We start from the raw sequence: 19027 nt of genomic DNA, 5'->3' as shown, positions 1-19027 counted from the left end.
AATATAAATGATTTCTCATATTTCATTATTATGGATCAACACAGGTTACACATACTTGAGTACTTACTGAAATGTTTTGTTTGGTTAGCACAGTCTCTCACATTTTATAGAAAACAATGTGGAACTTTCTAGCAGATAAAGACCAGGCAGATTGTTTCATTTCAATGTTAAGATTGAGGTTGTTTGGTGATTTAAACTTAAAACTACAATTGCCTCACTATATGCAATTTTTTTAAAAATCTACTACAATTTTGTGCACGCTTAAGAAATCATAAATCCTAATATTTGTTCTGGACTTCTGTTGCTCATAGCAACAGAATTTCTCCTGCTATGGAATGGAATAATGAGTCTGTTGTGGATTAAAGACTACTCCACATCTGCCTCCAAATATAGGCTTTGGCAGTTAAATGTAGTTACTCTTTGAACTTTTGTATTTTCTAGCTTCAAACGGGGTGGGGAAGAGACCCTTGAGAAATGTTTTCAAGCAGTGAGAAATCCTTATCCTGAATGCATTCCTACCATTAATACATGAAGGTGTTGGAGAAAAAAAATGGTACACAACTTAGTAATTTTTCATGCACTCAACTGGTGGTGACCTACCTGATGTGACTTAGAAACCAAAATGATTTATGTAGCCAGAGTGCTCTCTCTTTGAGGGGAACTGGCATGTTTTACACATCTCTGTGGGATCCCACACAGGGATGAGCCCTAACACAGCAGGCCGGAATGGGGCTGGGTGGCTGAAGAGCAGGAAGAACCATGCCTCTGGCAAGTGCAAGTTCATAACCGCAGTTTCTCCAGGTTAAAGGAGCCACTACACGCCCCGGGGATGCTCCTGGTCACAACGCTGGACTTACCCCAACACCGGGGACTGCTGACAGCTCCACGCCTCTGGGTCTGACCCCACCTCTTACTGAACCACCGCCAGCACTTCCTTGGTTTGAGGTGTGTGATTACTATCTCATCTGAAGATTGCCACAGCCCACCCAGCCTGACATGAAGGGGACAGGATCAATGCAGAACAGGCATGGCAGCAGGCCACCCAAATGGAGTGGTCAGATTAGCGATTAACCATGAACTTGCCGAGTATAGATCCTAAGATGGAAGCTGGAACCATGATGCCATTCCTCAGAGGAAACCGATAAATTTTGAATTTCCCATTTATGTGGAACAGCTGTAGTTTTGTCTCTACAAAGGAGTGTGTGGTAAATCTCTAAGCATTGCTAAATTCACTCTTACTGCTGTATCAGGAAGAATTAACACACATCCAAGGAGACAGAAACACATTTCAGATGAAATAAAATGCCATGACCTTACTTAATCTTGTGGAAGGTCCTGGTTAGCTAAGGAAGAAAGGAGAAAATTTCTTTCTTCCTTCTGATGGTACAGAATCAACAGTTTTGGAAGCTTAATGCCTATTTATCAAGAAAAGAGATCAGAATTCACTGAATTCTAACTTGTAGAGAATTCAGTAAGAATGAAAGACAGTTCCGTTTTCAGGTCCATGGTCTTAAATGCATCTCCTCTTTTAAGGACCCCGGTAGTTTCAGAGATGCACTAGAAAGCAGAGTAGCTTCTGTTTTCATCACTTTTGACAACATGGAGCTTTTTATCATTAAAAACATACCTACTCCAGACTATGTTCTTGAGATAAACAAGCCCTTCGATGGCTACCTTACAGGATAGCCATCATTATCAGGTTACTGGCTCTTAATCTCAATGAGTGGAAAACCACAGGGTAACACTCTCAAATCCCTCACTGAGCCAGATCAGGACAGTCCTAGAAAAGGCTAGAGCTTTAAAAGCATTTGACTAGGGTTATCCACAGTTAATTCTGACATAGCCAATGTGTACACCTCCTTTTTTCCACCATCTTCACTGTCTGGCAGGAGCCAAACCAACATATTGTAAAAGCCACAGTGATTCACACCATGTATGACTTGTCACATCTGGAGGTGAGAAAGGTAGGGTTAAACCCCTCTTCCTCTTCCTACAAGATCAAGGGCATCCAAAATTACCCACTGCTTCACTGTCCTGGAAATATTTAAAATGCTACTTTGGTCGAGTCCCAAAGTATTACATCACCCTTTGAGTTGACAACAGACTGGTAGAAAAAAAGACAAGAACAGTGGAAAAAGTGAACGTCCCAAGTGAGCAGTCCATCTTTTAGAGCTATTTTTTACCTACAAACGTCATCCATTCCCCTGATTCCACTACCACCTTGATGCTGATGACACCAAAGCCATATGTCAACACAGACCTCTAAGCTCCAGATCCATTCCTCCAACTATGTAGTGAACATCCTCACCGGGTCTTCTCTTCGGCAACTCACCCGAAATAGGTCTACATCTTTCCCCAGAACTTGCTCTTTTCCCCTTTCCTCTTCCTCATCTACCCTCTCATCCAAACCAGAAACCTAGGGGCCATCTTTGACTTTTCCCTCTGCTGTACTCCTAAATATTATCCATCTCAGGTGCCAGTCCTTGACTCGGCCTCTCTGCCCTGCTATTGCCAGGTTTCATCATCGATCGCCTGAACTGGCCCATCTCCACCAATCTTCGCTGCCTCAAATCCATCCTCGAGAAAGTAACCACTTAGAACCTATTATGTATTAGATCCTGATGTTGATACTTGATATAAATTATCTAATTTATAATTTATGGTCTTCACAAAAACAATGAGATAGGAAGGATCATTAGTGTCTCTATTTTAGAAATACGGGAACTAATTCAGAATCCTTTGTCCAAGAACCCACAGCTAATCAGCAGCTGAGCCAGTATTTATACATAGGATCAGAGCCCGCATTCTCAAATAGCATTCCATACTGCAAGGGTTTGTCAAATTTGAAAGAAGAACCCTAACACTGATACACAAAACTTTATATGCCCATCCCACTGATCTTCAAACAACTGCGCAATATAAGGATTTAAAAACAAAACAACACTGTAGTTTAAAGCTTTGCAGAGAAGGCAGTAAAGCAGTGAGCGAGGGCTCACACTCTGGAGTGAAGGCTGCCTCGAGTCCCACCCAGGCTCTGCCGCAGAGGAGCTGAGTTTTCGGTTACTTTTTTACTCCCTCAGAACTTCAGTTTTTGTATCTGTGAAATAAAGAGCATGATACTCCGCATTTTGTAGGGTACATATGGATATTAAATAGTATAATGCTTGTAAAACCCTTAATAAAGATTTAACAAATTCCAACAGCAGTACATAAAGAGCATAAAAACAAACAAAGAAACAAATACAAAAACAGAAAGCATTACTTACAGAAGCCAGTAACCGGCCGTCCTCCTTCATAGCGAGATAGCGGTTGGCACACACTCCTTTGATAGACACGACCCCTCTCTCTTCTGCTTGAAGTTGTAGTTTGACTAGAAGTAATGGGGAAAATTGACCTTTGTAGCATCATAGGAAAAGCAGCCAACTACATGCAATATAAAAACAGGAGACACCTCAGCAACCAGGTAGTCCACTCTGGAAGACTGTTGTGGGGGGAGGGGGGCGGATATCAATTAAATTCTATGAAGGTGAGATGCAGGTCCACTAGAGGGGAGCACCTCCTGACCCCCTTCTCACTACAGTGTCAGAGAGTAGAGGAGTGACAGAGTGGAGAATTTTTTCCTTTTATGTGCAATTAGCCTCTACTTGGCTAGAGAACTGCTTAATTTTTTAAGCAGATTGTAGGAAAACAAAGAATAGATATTACTTTAGTATAATGCTAATGTCACATAGACAAGGCATCTAGTCAATTCAAATAAAAATGAAGTTAAAATTTTCTGTTTTGCTCTTCTTGCAAATTTCCAATTTGAATTCTCCTGCCTAGAACATCATTCCCCAAAATGTACTTGGCTAACAGAGGTTACATAAAAAAACAGTCTCTGGAGCCAAATAAATTTACGAAACAACTGTGTCATTTATAAGAAAAGCACTTTAGACACAAACATCCAGGCAACGTGAACGTAAAAATGTGGGGGGAAAAATAAAATGCACACCCTCAATGTAAGAATGCTGATATGGCTATTTTAACATCAAATAATGTAGACTTCAAGGCAAGTAATATAACTACAGAGAACAGTGTTATTTCATGATAAGAGGGTCAGATACATCAAGAAGACATAATAATCTTAACTGAGTAGCACCTCTTAATAGAATTCTGAAATATCTGAAACAAAAATTGACTAAAAAAATAAATAATATAGAATATATGAATAACATTATCAACCAACTTGACCTGACTTATTTTTAGGTCAGGTAGGTTTCATTCACCTGAGGCTTTTTTTTAAGATTTTTAAATTGATTTTTAGAGAGAGGAAGAGGGGGAAGGAGAGAGAGAGAGAGAGCGGGAGAGAGAAACATTCATGTGAGATCTAAACATCAATCAGCTGCCTCCTGCAGGGCCCCTACCAGGGATCGAGCCTGTAACCCAGGCATGTGTCCTGATCAGGACTAGAATCAGCAATCTTCAGTGCATGGGGCAATGCCCAACCAACTGAGCCACACAGGCCAGGGCTCACCTGAGACTTTATTTTCCTTTTAACATCATAGCTGTTTGAAAACTATGCTAAAAATTTAACCCTGCCCCCACAGCAAGCTATCCAATGCTTATTTGCCTAGTGCAGTGGTCGGCAAACTGCGGCTCGCGAGCCACATGCGGCTCTTTGGCTCCTTGAGTGTGGCTCTTCCACAGAATACCACAGCCTGTGCGAGTCTATTTTGAAGAAGTGCGTTAGAAGAAGTTTAAATTTTAAAAATTTGGCTCTCAAAAGAAATTTCAATCGTTGTACTGTTGATATTTGGCTCTGTTGACGAATGAGTTTGCCGACCACTAGCCTAGTGGACTTGAATTGTTCAAATAAATTAAATTCAGCTGAAAAGTTCTTTCATAATGTCAAAGTCACCATGATGTTAAGATGGGCTCTGGTTCTGAACTATTGGTGCTCCTGGTTCCTGTATTTATTTTTAAACAATTGGAGATATAATTCACGTTGGATACAACCTTGTTGCCCAATCAATGAAGTCCCGCCCACATTGCCTGTAACCAGTAACCATTATATCCTTTCTTATTTCTTTTGACTACTTCCCCATGTAATCTTTGTCCTACCCAATATAAGCAGAGGCTAATGGGGTGTGCAGAACAGATTTTTGTGTATGACCTGCTGCTCTCCCATGCTGCCGGCTTTATTGGAATAAATGCTCATATATGATTCAACTCTGTCTGCTCAATTGGCTCAAGTAGTGACAGGCAGTCTGGACCCATTGGTTGTCTGGTTTCATTATCACCTATTCTGGAAATCCGCCTGTGGTTGGTCTCTCCTGCTCCACCCCTCAGTTTAGGATGGGAACCTCTCCACACTCTCCGTGGCCTGCTTCCTCTGCTCAGAAGTTTTACACCATCTTTGTCTGTCCCACCCTGTCCAGGGGCTTCTTGAGGGCAAGGAACTGAGCTGTCCAACTCTGTATCTGGTTCTTACGTGCCAGGCACACAGGCGTATCTAGGGAAGCTCCCGTGGATGAAAAGCAGGTTGGGTGGGAAAATAGGTGTGGATGAAAATGGATCACAAGCTAACCTGACAAGCTCAGGGAAGGCCTGCCTGGTGGCCTTGCAAACTCAGAGACCTCAAGTAACCACAAAGGATGGTCTGCAATGAAAACTTTTTAACTAAACATAGTTTATGGCTGGTAGTCATGTCCTAGGCTAGAATCTTCCCTGACAAAAGTCAATCTTTACCTTAACTGAGCCTGTCTATTAGTCTTCTGAGTATCTACCATAACACACCTTTGGAATGTCTGGATAACTTCCCTTGTTCCGGACCCCTCAAGGCACAACCAATGCACCAGAGCAGAGACTACCAATCCTCCCATTGTTATTTTTTTTTTAATATATTTTATTGATATTTTACAGAGAGGAAGGGAGAGGGATAGAGAGCTGGAAACATCGATGAGAGAGAAACATCGATCAGCTGCCTCCTGCACACCTCCCACTGGGGATGTGCCCGCAACCAAGGTACATGCCCTTGACCGGAATCGAACCCGGGACCCTTCAGTCCGCAGGCCGACGCTCCATCCACTGAGCCAAACCGGTTTCAGCCCATTGTTATTTTTATCATGTTATTTGTTGACTATTAACTATCCTGTGTCATTTTACTTCTTATCCAATTCCAGAGGTTTCCTGCTTTGCTTTTTCTTGCCTCCCTAATCTATCACCAATGAATTTCATGTAACCTACTTAAGTCTTCTCTTTTGATTGTAATGTATAAAATCAGGTGCAAAATTGCCATCTTCTAGAGCTTTATCTCAATGTGTTAAGATTTTACTCCCGGCAACTGTTGACAGTTTGGCTCAAATAAACGCACAAAAATTCCTTATAGGGTTGCATGTTTCTTATGTCGACACGGCTAAAGAAGCAGTGTCCTCAGTGTCCTGAGGCTACAGAAAAGGACACAGGGATGATCAGGTCTAGGCTAACTTCTGAAGGTCAAGTAGGAGATAATCTAATGAACAAGGTCCAGGGTAAGGAGACAGGGGGATGGTATTGCAGGTAGAATATCATCCCAGGACTAAGGCACGTAACAGCCACACTTGTTCTACACAGCCAGGTCCTAGGCAGCCAGAGCCATCAGCATAATCCAGCCTGAGCAACTACAGGCCCAGTAATCCAATTTCCTCTCCAAGCAGTTACAAGGGAGAAAAAGGATGGGAGGAGGACCTGAGGCTAAAATGGCTTAAAACTCGCATATTTGAAAAGGCAAAGCTGAAGTATTTAAGGATGCCTAGCAGTGTAATGAAACTTAAATTCAAATAAGTGATTAAAATAAAAACCTGTACACTTTTATATGGGAGGCAGGGACCAAGATTGGGACAGCGGACACAAGCATTGGGTTGTGGGCAAAGGTTCCATTTTCTTTCTCTCTTTCTTTTTTTAAAAATATTTTCATTGATTTCAGAGAGGAAGGGAGAGGGAGATAGAGATAGAAACATCAATGATGAGAGAGAATCATTGATTGGCTGCCTCTTGCACACCCCCCACTGGGGATCGAGCCTGCAACCCAGGCATGTGCCCTTGACCAGAATCAAACCCAGGACCCTTCAGTTCGCAGGCCGATCTCTATCCACTGAGCAAAACTGGCTGGGGCTTTTTCTTTTTTTTAAAGAAGGAGATTAACACTCAGCTTGCAGTTTCAGTTATGTGCCACTAGGTATTTTATTTTTTAAAAATATTTTTATTTATTAAAATATATTTTTATTGATTTTGAAGAGAGATAGAAACATCAATGATCAAAGAGGATCATTGATTGGCTGCATGCCCCCTCTCTGGGGATGGAGCCTGAAACCTGGGCATGTGCCCTGACCAGGAATCAAACCCTGACCTTCTGGTTCATAGGTCAAAGCTCAACCATTGAACCACACCAACAGGGCCAAAAGTTCTATTTTCTGACCAGAGTTATGGTTACAAGAATGTTCACCTTTAATAATTCATTAAAGTACAAATCTGTTTTATGTGGTTTCTGTATTTATGGTGTATTTTACATTTTTTAAGTGTTTAAAAAAAATTTTAAAGGACTACACTAAAAGATCAAAAATAAATGGGACTTCAGACAAAATTTCACCTGGGTCATTTCAGCAAGCTGGAGACCACCCACTATATTTAGTTTATGGATGCACAAAAGTCAACAATTTTGATAAACAAAGACTTCTGGTGGCTTTCTGATGTTTATATTAAATCCAGTAAGAGATGAAAATAAAAAATAAATAGTGTACTATTAAAGTTCAACTTTTTTTTTTTCCTGTTGTAGCATAAAAACAAAAGCTGTCAAACCACACAACTGACTAATCTCATCATTAGGCAAGATCTTAGTGGTCAATTAGTCCCATCATTACACAATTACATCTTAAGTCCCATCTGCAATATCCCTGCGAAGCAGTTGTCTTAAGTTTTAGTTGAAAATCCCCAGCAAATGAGAATTTACAGTCTCTTCAAAGTGACTGAGGGTATGTAAGCAAAGGCGTAGAGACTCCGATCACCATAAGAAAACCACTCACATGTTCAAGTGCTCAGATCCCTGGCACGCGACACATGCAGTGACACAGTATAACCCAAAAGCCAAATTATTATTTCAATGTTACTGCCATGGCTCAAAACAGAACTCCTTTTTTGGAATTTTCTTCAGAATTTGCATGGTTTCCTTTCGAATATGCTCAAGGATGATGAATCTCAAAATCATAAATACCAGACTGTAGGAGCTGAAAAGGACTTCAGGCAGCATCCAGTGCACCCTCCTCATTTACAAATAAGGAAACTGACATCGAGAAAGGTTTGTCCCTGGTAAAAAATACAGACTTTGGAAACAGTAAAGTCAGCACTTCCAAGGACGGTGAACACCTTTATCCATTCATTCAATAAACATGTACTAGTGACAGCTATGTGCCAGGATCTGTGCTTAGCGATAGGAAGCACAGAGGAAAACACAGCATCTTCTTGAAGAACACCCAGTATTGTTGAGGAGATGAGGATGGCACACAGATAAATAACTAGACAGGTTCAGTACTGTAAGTGTCGCCAGAGAAGTGTACGCAAGCTGTTGTGAGCACTCGAAAGGTACACCTAACCCAGCCCCGGAGATGGAAGGCTTCCTAGGATCAGTGACAATGGATGGAGACCAAAGGAATCCACAGGAGTTTGTCAGGAAAAGAGAGAGTAAAACAACAAAGGACATTAAATGTATAACTTCCAAAGGAGAAGGAGCAAAGAAGCCACACATCGCAGGAGTGGCAGGTACTCAGGTGTGGTGAGCACAGTGTGAGGGTGGAAGAGGGCGGCAGGGACACCAAGAGGCTTTGCATACGTGTTAAGGAGTCTGATGTGTGAGAAGGGATGGGAGGACGAGAGTGTGTAGAGAAACAGCTGGGATGGAGAGAAGGGAACAAAGGGAATGAGGGAGGGAAGGGTGAAGAATGAGTCCAGGTCTCTCTGTCTCAACACTGAGACATTATGCCCGGCCAGTGTGGCTCAGTGGTTGAACATTGTCCTATGAACCAGGAGGTCACAGTTCAATTCCTGGTCAGGGCACATGCCTGGGTTGCAGGCTCATCCCCAGTAGGGGGCGTGCAGGAAGCAGCCGATCAATAATTCTCTCTCATCATTGATGTTTCTCTCTCTCTCCCTTCCTCTCTGAAATGAATAAAAATAGGTTACAAACAAACAAACCCTACTTGGGACATTACTGAGACAGGAAACCCAGGAGGAGGACAAGTTGGCAGGAGAAGACAATGAGATGTGTGCCAATGAGACACACTGAAAGTCTGTGGAAAGTACAGGTAGAGATTTCCAAAACACAGGAATCAGGAGCTCAAAAAAGAAATCTATGCTAAAAAGATTTGGTGACCACAGGACACAGGCTGCACCTAACCCAAACAGGGAGATACACAATGGTTGCAGAGTGTGTAGCAGACACAAATTCAAGGGCAAAGGACAGGCTCCTGGGAGCACCAACATTTACGGAGTGAGAGCCTGGAACGGAGTGGTCAGCTCAGGCCCCGGCAGGAAGGCCTGGATGCACACACCTGAGAGCTGCATATACACAGATTTGGAAACTAATGGACAAAATTGTTATTCTCTGTATTGTAGTTTTCTACATTAAATATCAAGAGCCTAAATGCAATGTGATATTCTGTATTGGATCCTGGGACAGAAAAGAACATTAGTGAAAGAGGTGGTGAAATCCAAATAAAGTCTGTAGTTAACAGTTATGTACCAGTATTAGTTGTTTTTGTTTTTTAGTTTTGACCAATGTGCCAAAACAAAGTGCCATTATGTAAGAAGCTAAGCTCTGGGAAAGCTGGGTGAAGGGGACAGAAACTCTGAAAAATCTTTGCAATTCTTCTGTAAATCTAAAATTATTCTCTTTTAAAAAAAATTTTTTTTATTGATTTCAGAGAGGAAAGGAGAGGGAGGGAGAGAGAGACAGCAACATCAATGATGAGAATCATTGATTGGCTGCCTATTGAGGATCCAGCCCGCAACCCAGGCATGTGCCCTGACTGGGAATCGAACTGTGACCTCCTGGTTCATAGGTCAATGCTCAACCACTGAACCACACCGGTTGGGCTAAAATAGTTTAAATATAAAAAACTGTAATATAATATGTCTGAAATGCAAATTTTCTTGCCATAATTATTATACTTCTAAGCCATAACATTTAATTTCTGCAATTTAAAAAAATTGAAAATGTACAGCTGATTTATGTCGAAGACAGAGCTTTTACAAGTAATTCCAATCCATAAAAACTTATAGAAATCAATTTCCTCCAATATCACCTCTTCTGGATTTCATACTTCAACTCCCCAAATGCACGTTTGGGCTAGCTGAGCTGCAGACCAGAGCAAGCGTGACAGCTGCATACTGAGGACATCAGACAATTCCTGGTCCTTCTAACACAGCTGCTGTTTAAGAATGGCAAAGGTTTCTACATCTATGGTGGCATCAGATAATTAGACTGATAGCAAGAAAGAGGGAAAGACATTCGGCATCTTGTGATGTTCCAGATGCTCCAGGGGCAGCGCAGGGTCAGGGCAGAGCTGCCCGCGGGAAACAGAACTTCAAAGACAGAGAGAAAAAGGAAACACTCCGCAGTAGCATCACAGCAGGTTGGCAGGTAGAGGAAACACCTCCCTCACTTTTCCGGCAGCTGCCAGGGCTCCAGGCAGCATCGGACTCTCCAGTGTCAGGCAGAGGCCAGAAATGCTCTGCCCCCGAGGGCACTTCTTGGCCTGCTTCATGGGGATCGTGCCGTTCAGGCGGGACAATTCCCACAGCTGTTGGCAGGGGCATTTTCTGGCAAGGATCGCTGCGATGCTGACACTCGGTCGCCTGGACCTCAGGACCCTGCATTGTTGCCACAAAGCAACAGGGAGCGCAGGCATCTGTAAATATCAGCTTCCACCCACAGGAGTCATGAGCCCTGTACAAGTGTTAAATAGTCTTTTCTTCCCAGAGGCCAGCGTCTGGGCGAATGTTTCTGTAAATAAGTCGGCCATGAAATCATTTAAATGGAGACCAGATTGGTGGTTGCCAGAGGTGGCGATGGGGGGCATGATGTGGTTACAAAAGGGCAACCTAGCGGCCCTTGCGATGGCGGTTCTGTACCTTGCCTGTGGCGATGTCGACACCCTGGCTGTGATGTGATGCCATAGGACTGCAAGATGTCACAACTGGGGAAAAGGTAAGCGGGATCTCTCTGTATTATTTCTCACAAGTGCACGTGAACCTACCATTACCTCAAACCTTAAAAAATTAATTACTAAATGTCAGCCAACTGACATTCAGAATCTGACCTAGTTTACTAACTAACATTTGACATACATGTTTGAGAGACACAGAATTTCTGGAGAGAAAAGAATAAAACCAACTAATGTAAAGAAGACAGACTGCTCCGGGTAATATTTTTACTGTAACTTCCGTTTCCAGGCAGCCTCTGAACGCGTCCACCAGGAGGCGAGGGCAAGGGGGCAGAGGAAAGAAGGATGGAGCTCAAATATCACTTCTGCACCTGTTTGTCGCATTATTGAAGAATTAGGTGGTGGAAGGGGGATAGGTAAAGACAAGACAAAAAGCCGAAACCGGTTTAGCTCAGTGGAAAGAGCGTCGGCCTGCGGACTGAAGGGTCCCGGGTTTGATTCCGGTCAAGGGCATGTACCTTGGTTGCGGGCACATCTCCAGTCGGAGGTGTGCAGGAGGCAGCTGATCGATGTTTCTCTCTCATCCATGTTTCTAGCTCTCTATCCCTCTCCCTTCCTCTCTGTAAAATATCAATAAAATATATTAAAAAAAAAAAAAGACAAGACAAAAAGATGTTTTGTGCCTCAGATGGCTGAATGGATACAGGTTGTTATGTTTTTCACTAGCAAACAACTCCAGAACTGCTCTGGTGCCCCCGAAACATGTGATCACTGCCCATTTCTCTGTATTTCTTACACTGTTTACTGAATAAACAGGCCCTACAGCCCCGCAGGCAGGAATCTGTGCCACTTATGAGAAATCTTGAGCATCTTGGATGGGAGGTGGGAGCCCCAGGTGTGAGAGGGCCACTTTGTTGTCTGCGGAGACCAGCGCAGACAGGCCTGGGAGGGAGTCATATCCTGGTACGGAACAAACCGTGGGACGCCTGACCTTCAGTCAGGGCTGGCCACTGCTAGAAGCTGAGAAATGCTTTCACTGCAAAACAACTCCCGAGGCATTACATCTCAGTTCTATGTACAAATCAATTCTAGAAGCATCCTTACCCACCCCTTTGGTTTGTCTCAGAGTAAATGGACTTCAGCATTCAAGGAACCGTGGAGATTCTTGTGCGAAAAGTGGGGCAACAAGCTCCAAGGCCTACAGGGACCATGCCAGGTTCATGCAACGTGGAGCAGCTTGGGGACAGGACCCAGAGGAGCAGGGGACAGCGGGGTCTGTGCTCAGCTGCAGAACACACACACCAGCTCATGGGCCCGCCACCACTCAGCACCAGCCTAGGGCAGAGATTTAAACTCTCTCTCTCTCTCTCTCTCTCTCTCACACACACACACACACACACACACACACAGTCTGTGATGGAAATCTGGCCGGAATACCCTGAAATGAGAAGCAGCTCAGATCAAGATTAACAAGCAAAACATAAGCTGCCTCAAGCAAGCATCCAACATGCCGAAGCGATGGAGGGTGGCCTGACTGCAGCCTCCTGTTGCCACTTCTTTCTGTCCTTTTGCAAGGCTCCTTGGATGCCTGCGAGAGCCTGAGTTTTCTCTCCAACACAGTGCCCCGTGGCGATAACGCAACCAGCTTGGTTGGCCGCGCACCGAACCCTGGGGGTGAATGCCTACTCAACAGGCTGTTTGTGTTCCCGGCACTTCCCTCTGGATCAAGGAGTTCACATTCATCTACAAAAATCACACAATTCAGGCAGCTCCAGAACAGAAAACAGAGCCACAAGTGTGTGCCCAGAAAGGAAGAACTGGGGTGGGGGAGAGTTAGGGCCCAGCGAAGCGGGAGGGCAGCTGCCCAGTGTTCCAGCCATTGAACTGCACTCTCCTGGTCATTCGATTTGACTGGGAAAATCATTAGGAAAAGACCTTTTGGAGCCGGCTGAAGACAAGCGCAGTTTTTGCTCGACTCTCACGAAAATAGCCAAGCAGCATGTCCCTCAATCAATGACGAGCATTACTGCAGCCTCTGCTCTGGAAAACCCTGGTTCCAGCCAAGAGCTCAAGGCCCATCTCCAAGACTTCTGAGGAGGCCCTCCCAAGGAAAACTCTCCCTCCGGGCACCCTGCGTGGCAGAGCCGCCTGGCTCAGGGAGGCTGGAACCAGCTCCTCCGCCTCCGAGTCGCCAGGAAGAAGCAGGGACTGCCCTCCGCTGTGTTGAGAATCCAAGGGGATAAAACAGGGTCTCAGTAAGACGGGATCACGGCTCTAGCCCAGAACGCAGCTGCGGTGAAGTCCAAGTTAATAAAGCTGCGTGGCCCACTCGGAGTTCAGTTCTTTAAAACAGGGCACTTGACACTGGGGCTGGAAGCTGGTGGGGTGGGAGATTCTTTGAAAATGCCTGCCGTTTCCTTACAGAGTATCCCAAATGCTGAGGCTGCTCACAAAAAGACAATGCCTTTGGAATGGAAATGAACAGCATCAAAACCATGCCTGGGAACCTCAGCATATGCCCTTACACTTCCAGAGTGAATGCCTTTCTGTGTCTGTCAGTTTAACATGCTGTCTCCTCACATGAGCAGAAAGCTAGTCATTCAATGTCCTTCCCAAATTCCTAACACATCCATCCACAGAAGAAACAGGTCTTCTCGATGTGTGGTGTGACCAGCTAGGCCAGTGGTCGGCAAACTGCGGCTCGCGAGCCACATGCGGCTCTTTGGCCCCTTGAGTGTGGCTCTTCCACAAAATATCACGTGCGGGCGCGCACATACAGTGCGATTGAAACTTCGTGGCCCATGCGCAGAAGTCGGTTTTCGGCTCTCAAAAGAAATTTCAATCGTTGTACTGTTGATATTTGGCTCTGTTGACTAATGAGTTTGCCGACCACTGAGCTAGGCCCTCAGTCAACCCACCCTCTGCTGAGTGTCTAGCAAATGTCATAAAAAAATAATTCATGAAACTGTGCTCGGTATCTCCATTTCATACATAGGATCATGCATCTTTTTATTTGACTCTCTTGATGTTATCCATTTTAGTTTGTAAAAAGGATGAATTTAACTTAGGTTTTGCTTCTATTCTTCATCTAACGAGCCCTGTGAGGCACTCCCTGAGTGGGGAGCAGGGCACTAGAACATAGTCCCCACACCACCCATAACAGGGAAGCCAGACTGTGCGGATGTGTTAGCAACTGAATCAGGAGCAGTGCGATGAACAAAAGACAATTCAAGTTTTTAAAAAACTGAGGGATTCCATCAAAGGGATCTAATTTCTAACCCCCGAAACATCCAATTCCCTTCACCGCCTACCTAATTCAAATAGCAACAACAAATCCCTTCCACCCTATATCTATTCTTCAGGATTTTTGCCCTGCAGCCACTTTGGCTCCTCCATTCCCTCTGTGTTCTATGATATTTGCAATGTAGAAGGACTTAGACTCTTGGATTAGGTATCTTCTCTCCTCATGCTCTGATTCTGGAGGGTGGGTAATATATGATATGGAGTAGGGTCAATAAATAAAAGCCTCAGAAATACAAGCAGGAAGGTTAGGCTTCATGCAGTAGGAACTATAAATAGACTGCACGTTCTTTTTTTTTTTTTAAATACATTTTATTGATTTTTTAGAGAGGACCGGAGAGGGAGAGAGAGAGAGAAACATCAATGATGAGAGATTCATTGATCGGCTGCCTCCTGCACGCCCCCGACTAGGGATCAAGCCTGCAACCCAGGCATGTGCCCTTGGCTGGAATTGAACCTGGAACCCTTCAGTCCACAAGCAGACGCTCTATCCATTGAGGCAAACCAGCTAGGGCTAGACTGCGCGTTCTTGAAAAGAAATGCATCAGACTGAAAATGGTGTTTAAAGAAAACTCATCTGAAAGGTACTGCATTCGTGTGTAAGATAATAAGGACATGGACTCTGAGGGTGGCACTGAGGGTGCAGAACCAAGGGATAAACGCCAGGGTTTCATAAAATCTGGATTTGGGTTGTTTCTTTAAAAAAAAATGTTTTTATTGATTTTAGACAAAGAGGAAGGGACAGGGAGAGATAGAAACACTAATGAGAAACACCTCCTGCACTCCCCCTACTGGGAATCGAGCCCACAACCTGGATATGAGCCCTGACCAGGAATCGAACCTCTTGGTTCATGGATCGAAGCTCAACCACTGAGCTAAACCAGCTGGGCTGGATTTGGGTTTTTAAAACAAAACAAAAGACAGAAGGAGAAATAAGTTGCGTTTAGGTTTTCCACTTAGAAAAAAAAAAAAAAAAAAAAAAAAATATATATATATATATATATATATATATATATATATATATATATGAAAACTGATGTAGAATAATCTGGAGAGGAAATTGGTGAAATTTATGGCCCAGCACCAGCACCAAGCTCATCAAAGAGAACAATGAACTGCTCATTTGATTGGAAGTGAAGTTAGTAGATTCAAGTTCACAGAGCAACGTTCACATGAAGGTATTTTCCAGACAGTAGGAACTTGGACCCTGGATGTGGTTGATTTATTTTGGTGGTTCCAGTGAACCCGGCCTCTTGTCAGTCACACCTCATGTAACTCCTCCCATATTGGCTCTAATCTTGGGCCACGTTGACGGAATTTGATCAATGGAGATTAGCAAACATGATGTAAACAGTGCTTCGACATTGGAGCTTGTACCTCTGCTCCTGAGATCCAGCCATTATGTAAAGAGGCCAAAGCTAGTCTCATGGGGAGACCACAGGGAGAAAGAGAGTCTCAGGCACCCAGGATGGCAGATAGGCACATGGCGCCATTTTGAGACTATCTGTTCAATGAATTTCGGTTAAGGAATCAATCGGAGGCCCTATTGGGAAAGCCAGTTCCTCACCTCAGACACCAGCGGTGTCTCCCGGAGCCATGTTTGGAGTCCCCTCTGGCTCTGGGAGCCTGGCCTCCTGTGTCTATCACTCTAGGGCAGCCTTGGGCAAACTACGGCCCGCGGGCCGGATCCCGCTATTCTATCCGGTTCTCTTGCTCTCCCCTCCGCTCCTTTACTTTGAATTTATATTAGTTCACACAAACACTCCATCCATGCTTTTGTTCTGGCCCTCCGGTCCAGTTTAAGAACCCATTGTGGCCCTCGAGTCAAAAAGTTTGCCCACCCCTGCTCTAGGGTCACGAGGGCCATCTCGGAGCCAGGCCCGGCATGAAGTGCCCTCTTTTCTGGGTACACACTCTTTTTCATGGTCCATGCCTACTTCTGATGACCGTTTCAGCCATCCCCCAAAACTCATTCTTTGACCCTCCAGCAGAATTTGATTCAGGCATCCTTAGAGTTTAGCTCTTAGAAACCATCTAGTGCAGACTTTTCAGTTAAAGGCAAGGAAGCAGAGCCCATGGTTAACTCGGGACCTGGGCTCACAGGTCAGCAGGCCTCATCCTCCTCTCTGCCTGGGTGCTGAACCTCACAGAAGCCTGTGAAGCGTGTCACGATGTCATTTCCTCATTCGCCCTTCTCCAAGGACTAGCTGGTTGAACTGATGGTAAAATTGTGCCTTGTTCCAAGCAATGAGTTGTGTGAGGATGGAGGGGGTAGGGAACAGCAGGGGATAATTAATACCAACAGGTAAGAAGTCTTATCTTCCCAAAAAATATCGGCTCATACTATGTCTTCTTCTTCCTTCTAATAAAAGGACAAAGAGTTCATTGCTCTAATTTATGAAGGTAAAGTAATGTCCCGAGAGTGCACAAGTAGTAAAGCAAATAGCTTCTGGCTCTAGTATTCACACTTCCCTCCCAGAAAAGGAGCCTAAAATCACAATTACTGGATATCTTTCCTTCCCCAGGGCCAGGAAAGCACGTCACTGTGTTTTCTTTTGCTCCTTTCGAACCTTGTCAGACTTGGAAGCGCTCCCCGCAGACAGCGCCAAGCGCCCCACGCAACTAGTTTAAATATGAAAGTCTGTTTCAGCCGAAATCTTCCCTGCGTGTTCTCGAGTGGGTGTTTGGTTGTTTCTCTCTCTTCCTTTTTCTCTTCTACTCTCTGCCTCCCTTACCCTGTCTGCTCCCCTGGCTCCATTCATTCTTTCTGCTTCCTCCAGAAGCTGTGTGAGGCTGTCTATGTGAGAGAAGTCGGGCATCTAGGAAGGCATCCACCAATGATTCTCTTGGAGAGGCTCTGAACTGAAATCTCTTCCCTCAGGCCTGGAAGGGAGTCTGGGCCTTCCGAGTAAAGCATTCTAAGACCAGAAACATAAAACATGGCTCATTCTGCTCAACTCTCGGCTTTTTACTGTAACGACGTATTTTCCCCAAGCATTTCTAAAGCATTCTGCTTTCTTTCTCTCAGGGCATGGCGATGGTCTGGGCCTAGTCTTCCATCTGAGCAATATAAGAGATTAACTCCTGCTTTGCCTTTTGTTCAGATTCATGGAAAGAACTTTTAAACAAGGAGGATGCTTTATAGATCACATGTTCCAACACTGATGTTTTTAAACATAGAAAACAGACTCCTTACCAAAAGATATTTTCCCCTCGCAACACTCAAACGCTAAGGGCTGCTGGTCACCACAGGCCATTGCACCTACACTGGGGTCCAGCCAACTCTTCTGTACAACCATTTCAACTGGGGTCAGGCCTCTCCCCACTGGGTGTGTGAAGTCTTTCCTGGCTTCCTTAACGGCATCTGCAACGATTACTTTCCCGCTCCCAGACCAAAGTCTTTCCTCCTTCAAAGTTCATCCCCTCTCCTCCTCCACTGATGGGTCACTGTCACTCACTGAACACTTTGGGATCTGGCACCTGACATCTCGTCATCATCTTGAAAGATTTCACATTCACGTTGAAGATCCACCAGCAGCCTGGCCTCAGATTCTCGGTTTATCCAATCCGGCGACCTGCACTGCCCACTCTCATGGCCGTGTCATCATCCAGAGATGTTCATTCCCCTTAAGCTCCAATGCAACACATCCTCTTGACCGTCCATTGGCTCGTTAGCCTATGACTTCTCGGATGCTGACCCAGCATTTATCCACCAATCCGGAGCCTCTGAGGCTTCACTTCCTGACCAGCCTAAGCTCAGAGGCATCCTTCAAGTCTCTTGCTTTTTCATCCCCGCACTTCTAAAGCCCAGCCCAACAGAGCCAGCTGGCTTCTCCGCTCCCGCACTTACAGTTGAACAGACACAGTGGAATGCACCTGGGAAGGACACAGTCATCTTGACAGGTGTGATTAGGAATGTGGGGCCCCCACTCTCTGGTGGGCCCTCAGAAAGTGCTCAGCAACGGTGGGCACTTTCCAGGTCTCCTTCCTCTCCCATTCTCCAGCGCAGCCACATAAACTGGCCCCATGCTCCACAGGCTGTCCCGCCCACAGCCACACCTCTCTCCCTCCCACTTCACAGAAAACATGGATCACACAGATGTCAAGTCCCTCAGTGTTCCCAAACCTGAAAATGTACCCACTCATACTGTGCCAGCCACGCTAAGCTCACCACATTTGTCCGTTTGTTTGTTTGTTACAGCAACTAAGTCACCATTTGGTGGTGCCATTTCTGCTCTAAATTGGCACACTGAAATCTGTGTACTGGATAGTATTCTGGCATGGCCTTTAGCTTCCCAGTGGAGAGGCACCTTGCCCCTAAGGACATAGAGGTCAAAAACAAGACCCAGTCAGGAGACCCAAGTGTCCAGGGAGCAGGTCCAGGACATCTGCGGTACAGGGAAGGACCCCACTCATGGCTCCCCCAACCCCATGCCCTCACATCCCAGGTAACTTTCAGCAGTGCCCATATGGATTCAGAAAGGCGGATTGGCATCTGCTGGCCACCTTCCCTTCCTTCTGCCCCCCAGGACTTGGCAGGGGGTTCAGACAGC

General features: G+C 44.9%; 1 protein-coding gene across 1 annotated transcript in view; it reads right to left on the bottom strand.

Annotated features, from left to right (window-relative positions):
• The window catches only part of FGF2 (fibroblast growth factor 2), a 41698-nt gene that overhangs the window by 10142 nt on the left and 12529 nt on the right, over window positions 1-19027 (bottom strand). Inside the window, exon 2 of the mRNA XM_080671914.1 lies at window positions 3267-3370. Within this exon, the coding sequence (XP_080528040.1) occupies window positions 3267-3370 (104 nt within the window). The remainder of the gene's footprint in view (window positions 1-3266; window positions 3371-19027) is intronic.

This window comes from Plecotus auritus, assembly GCF_963455305.1.
Source record: "Plecotus auritus genome assembly, chromosome: 6".
NCBI lineage: Eukaryota > Metazoa > Chordata > Mammalia > Chiroptera > Vespertilionidae > Plecotus > Plecotus auritus.
This window is presented reverse-complemented; position numbering and strand designations above follow the sequence as displayed.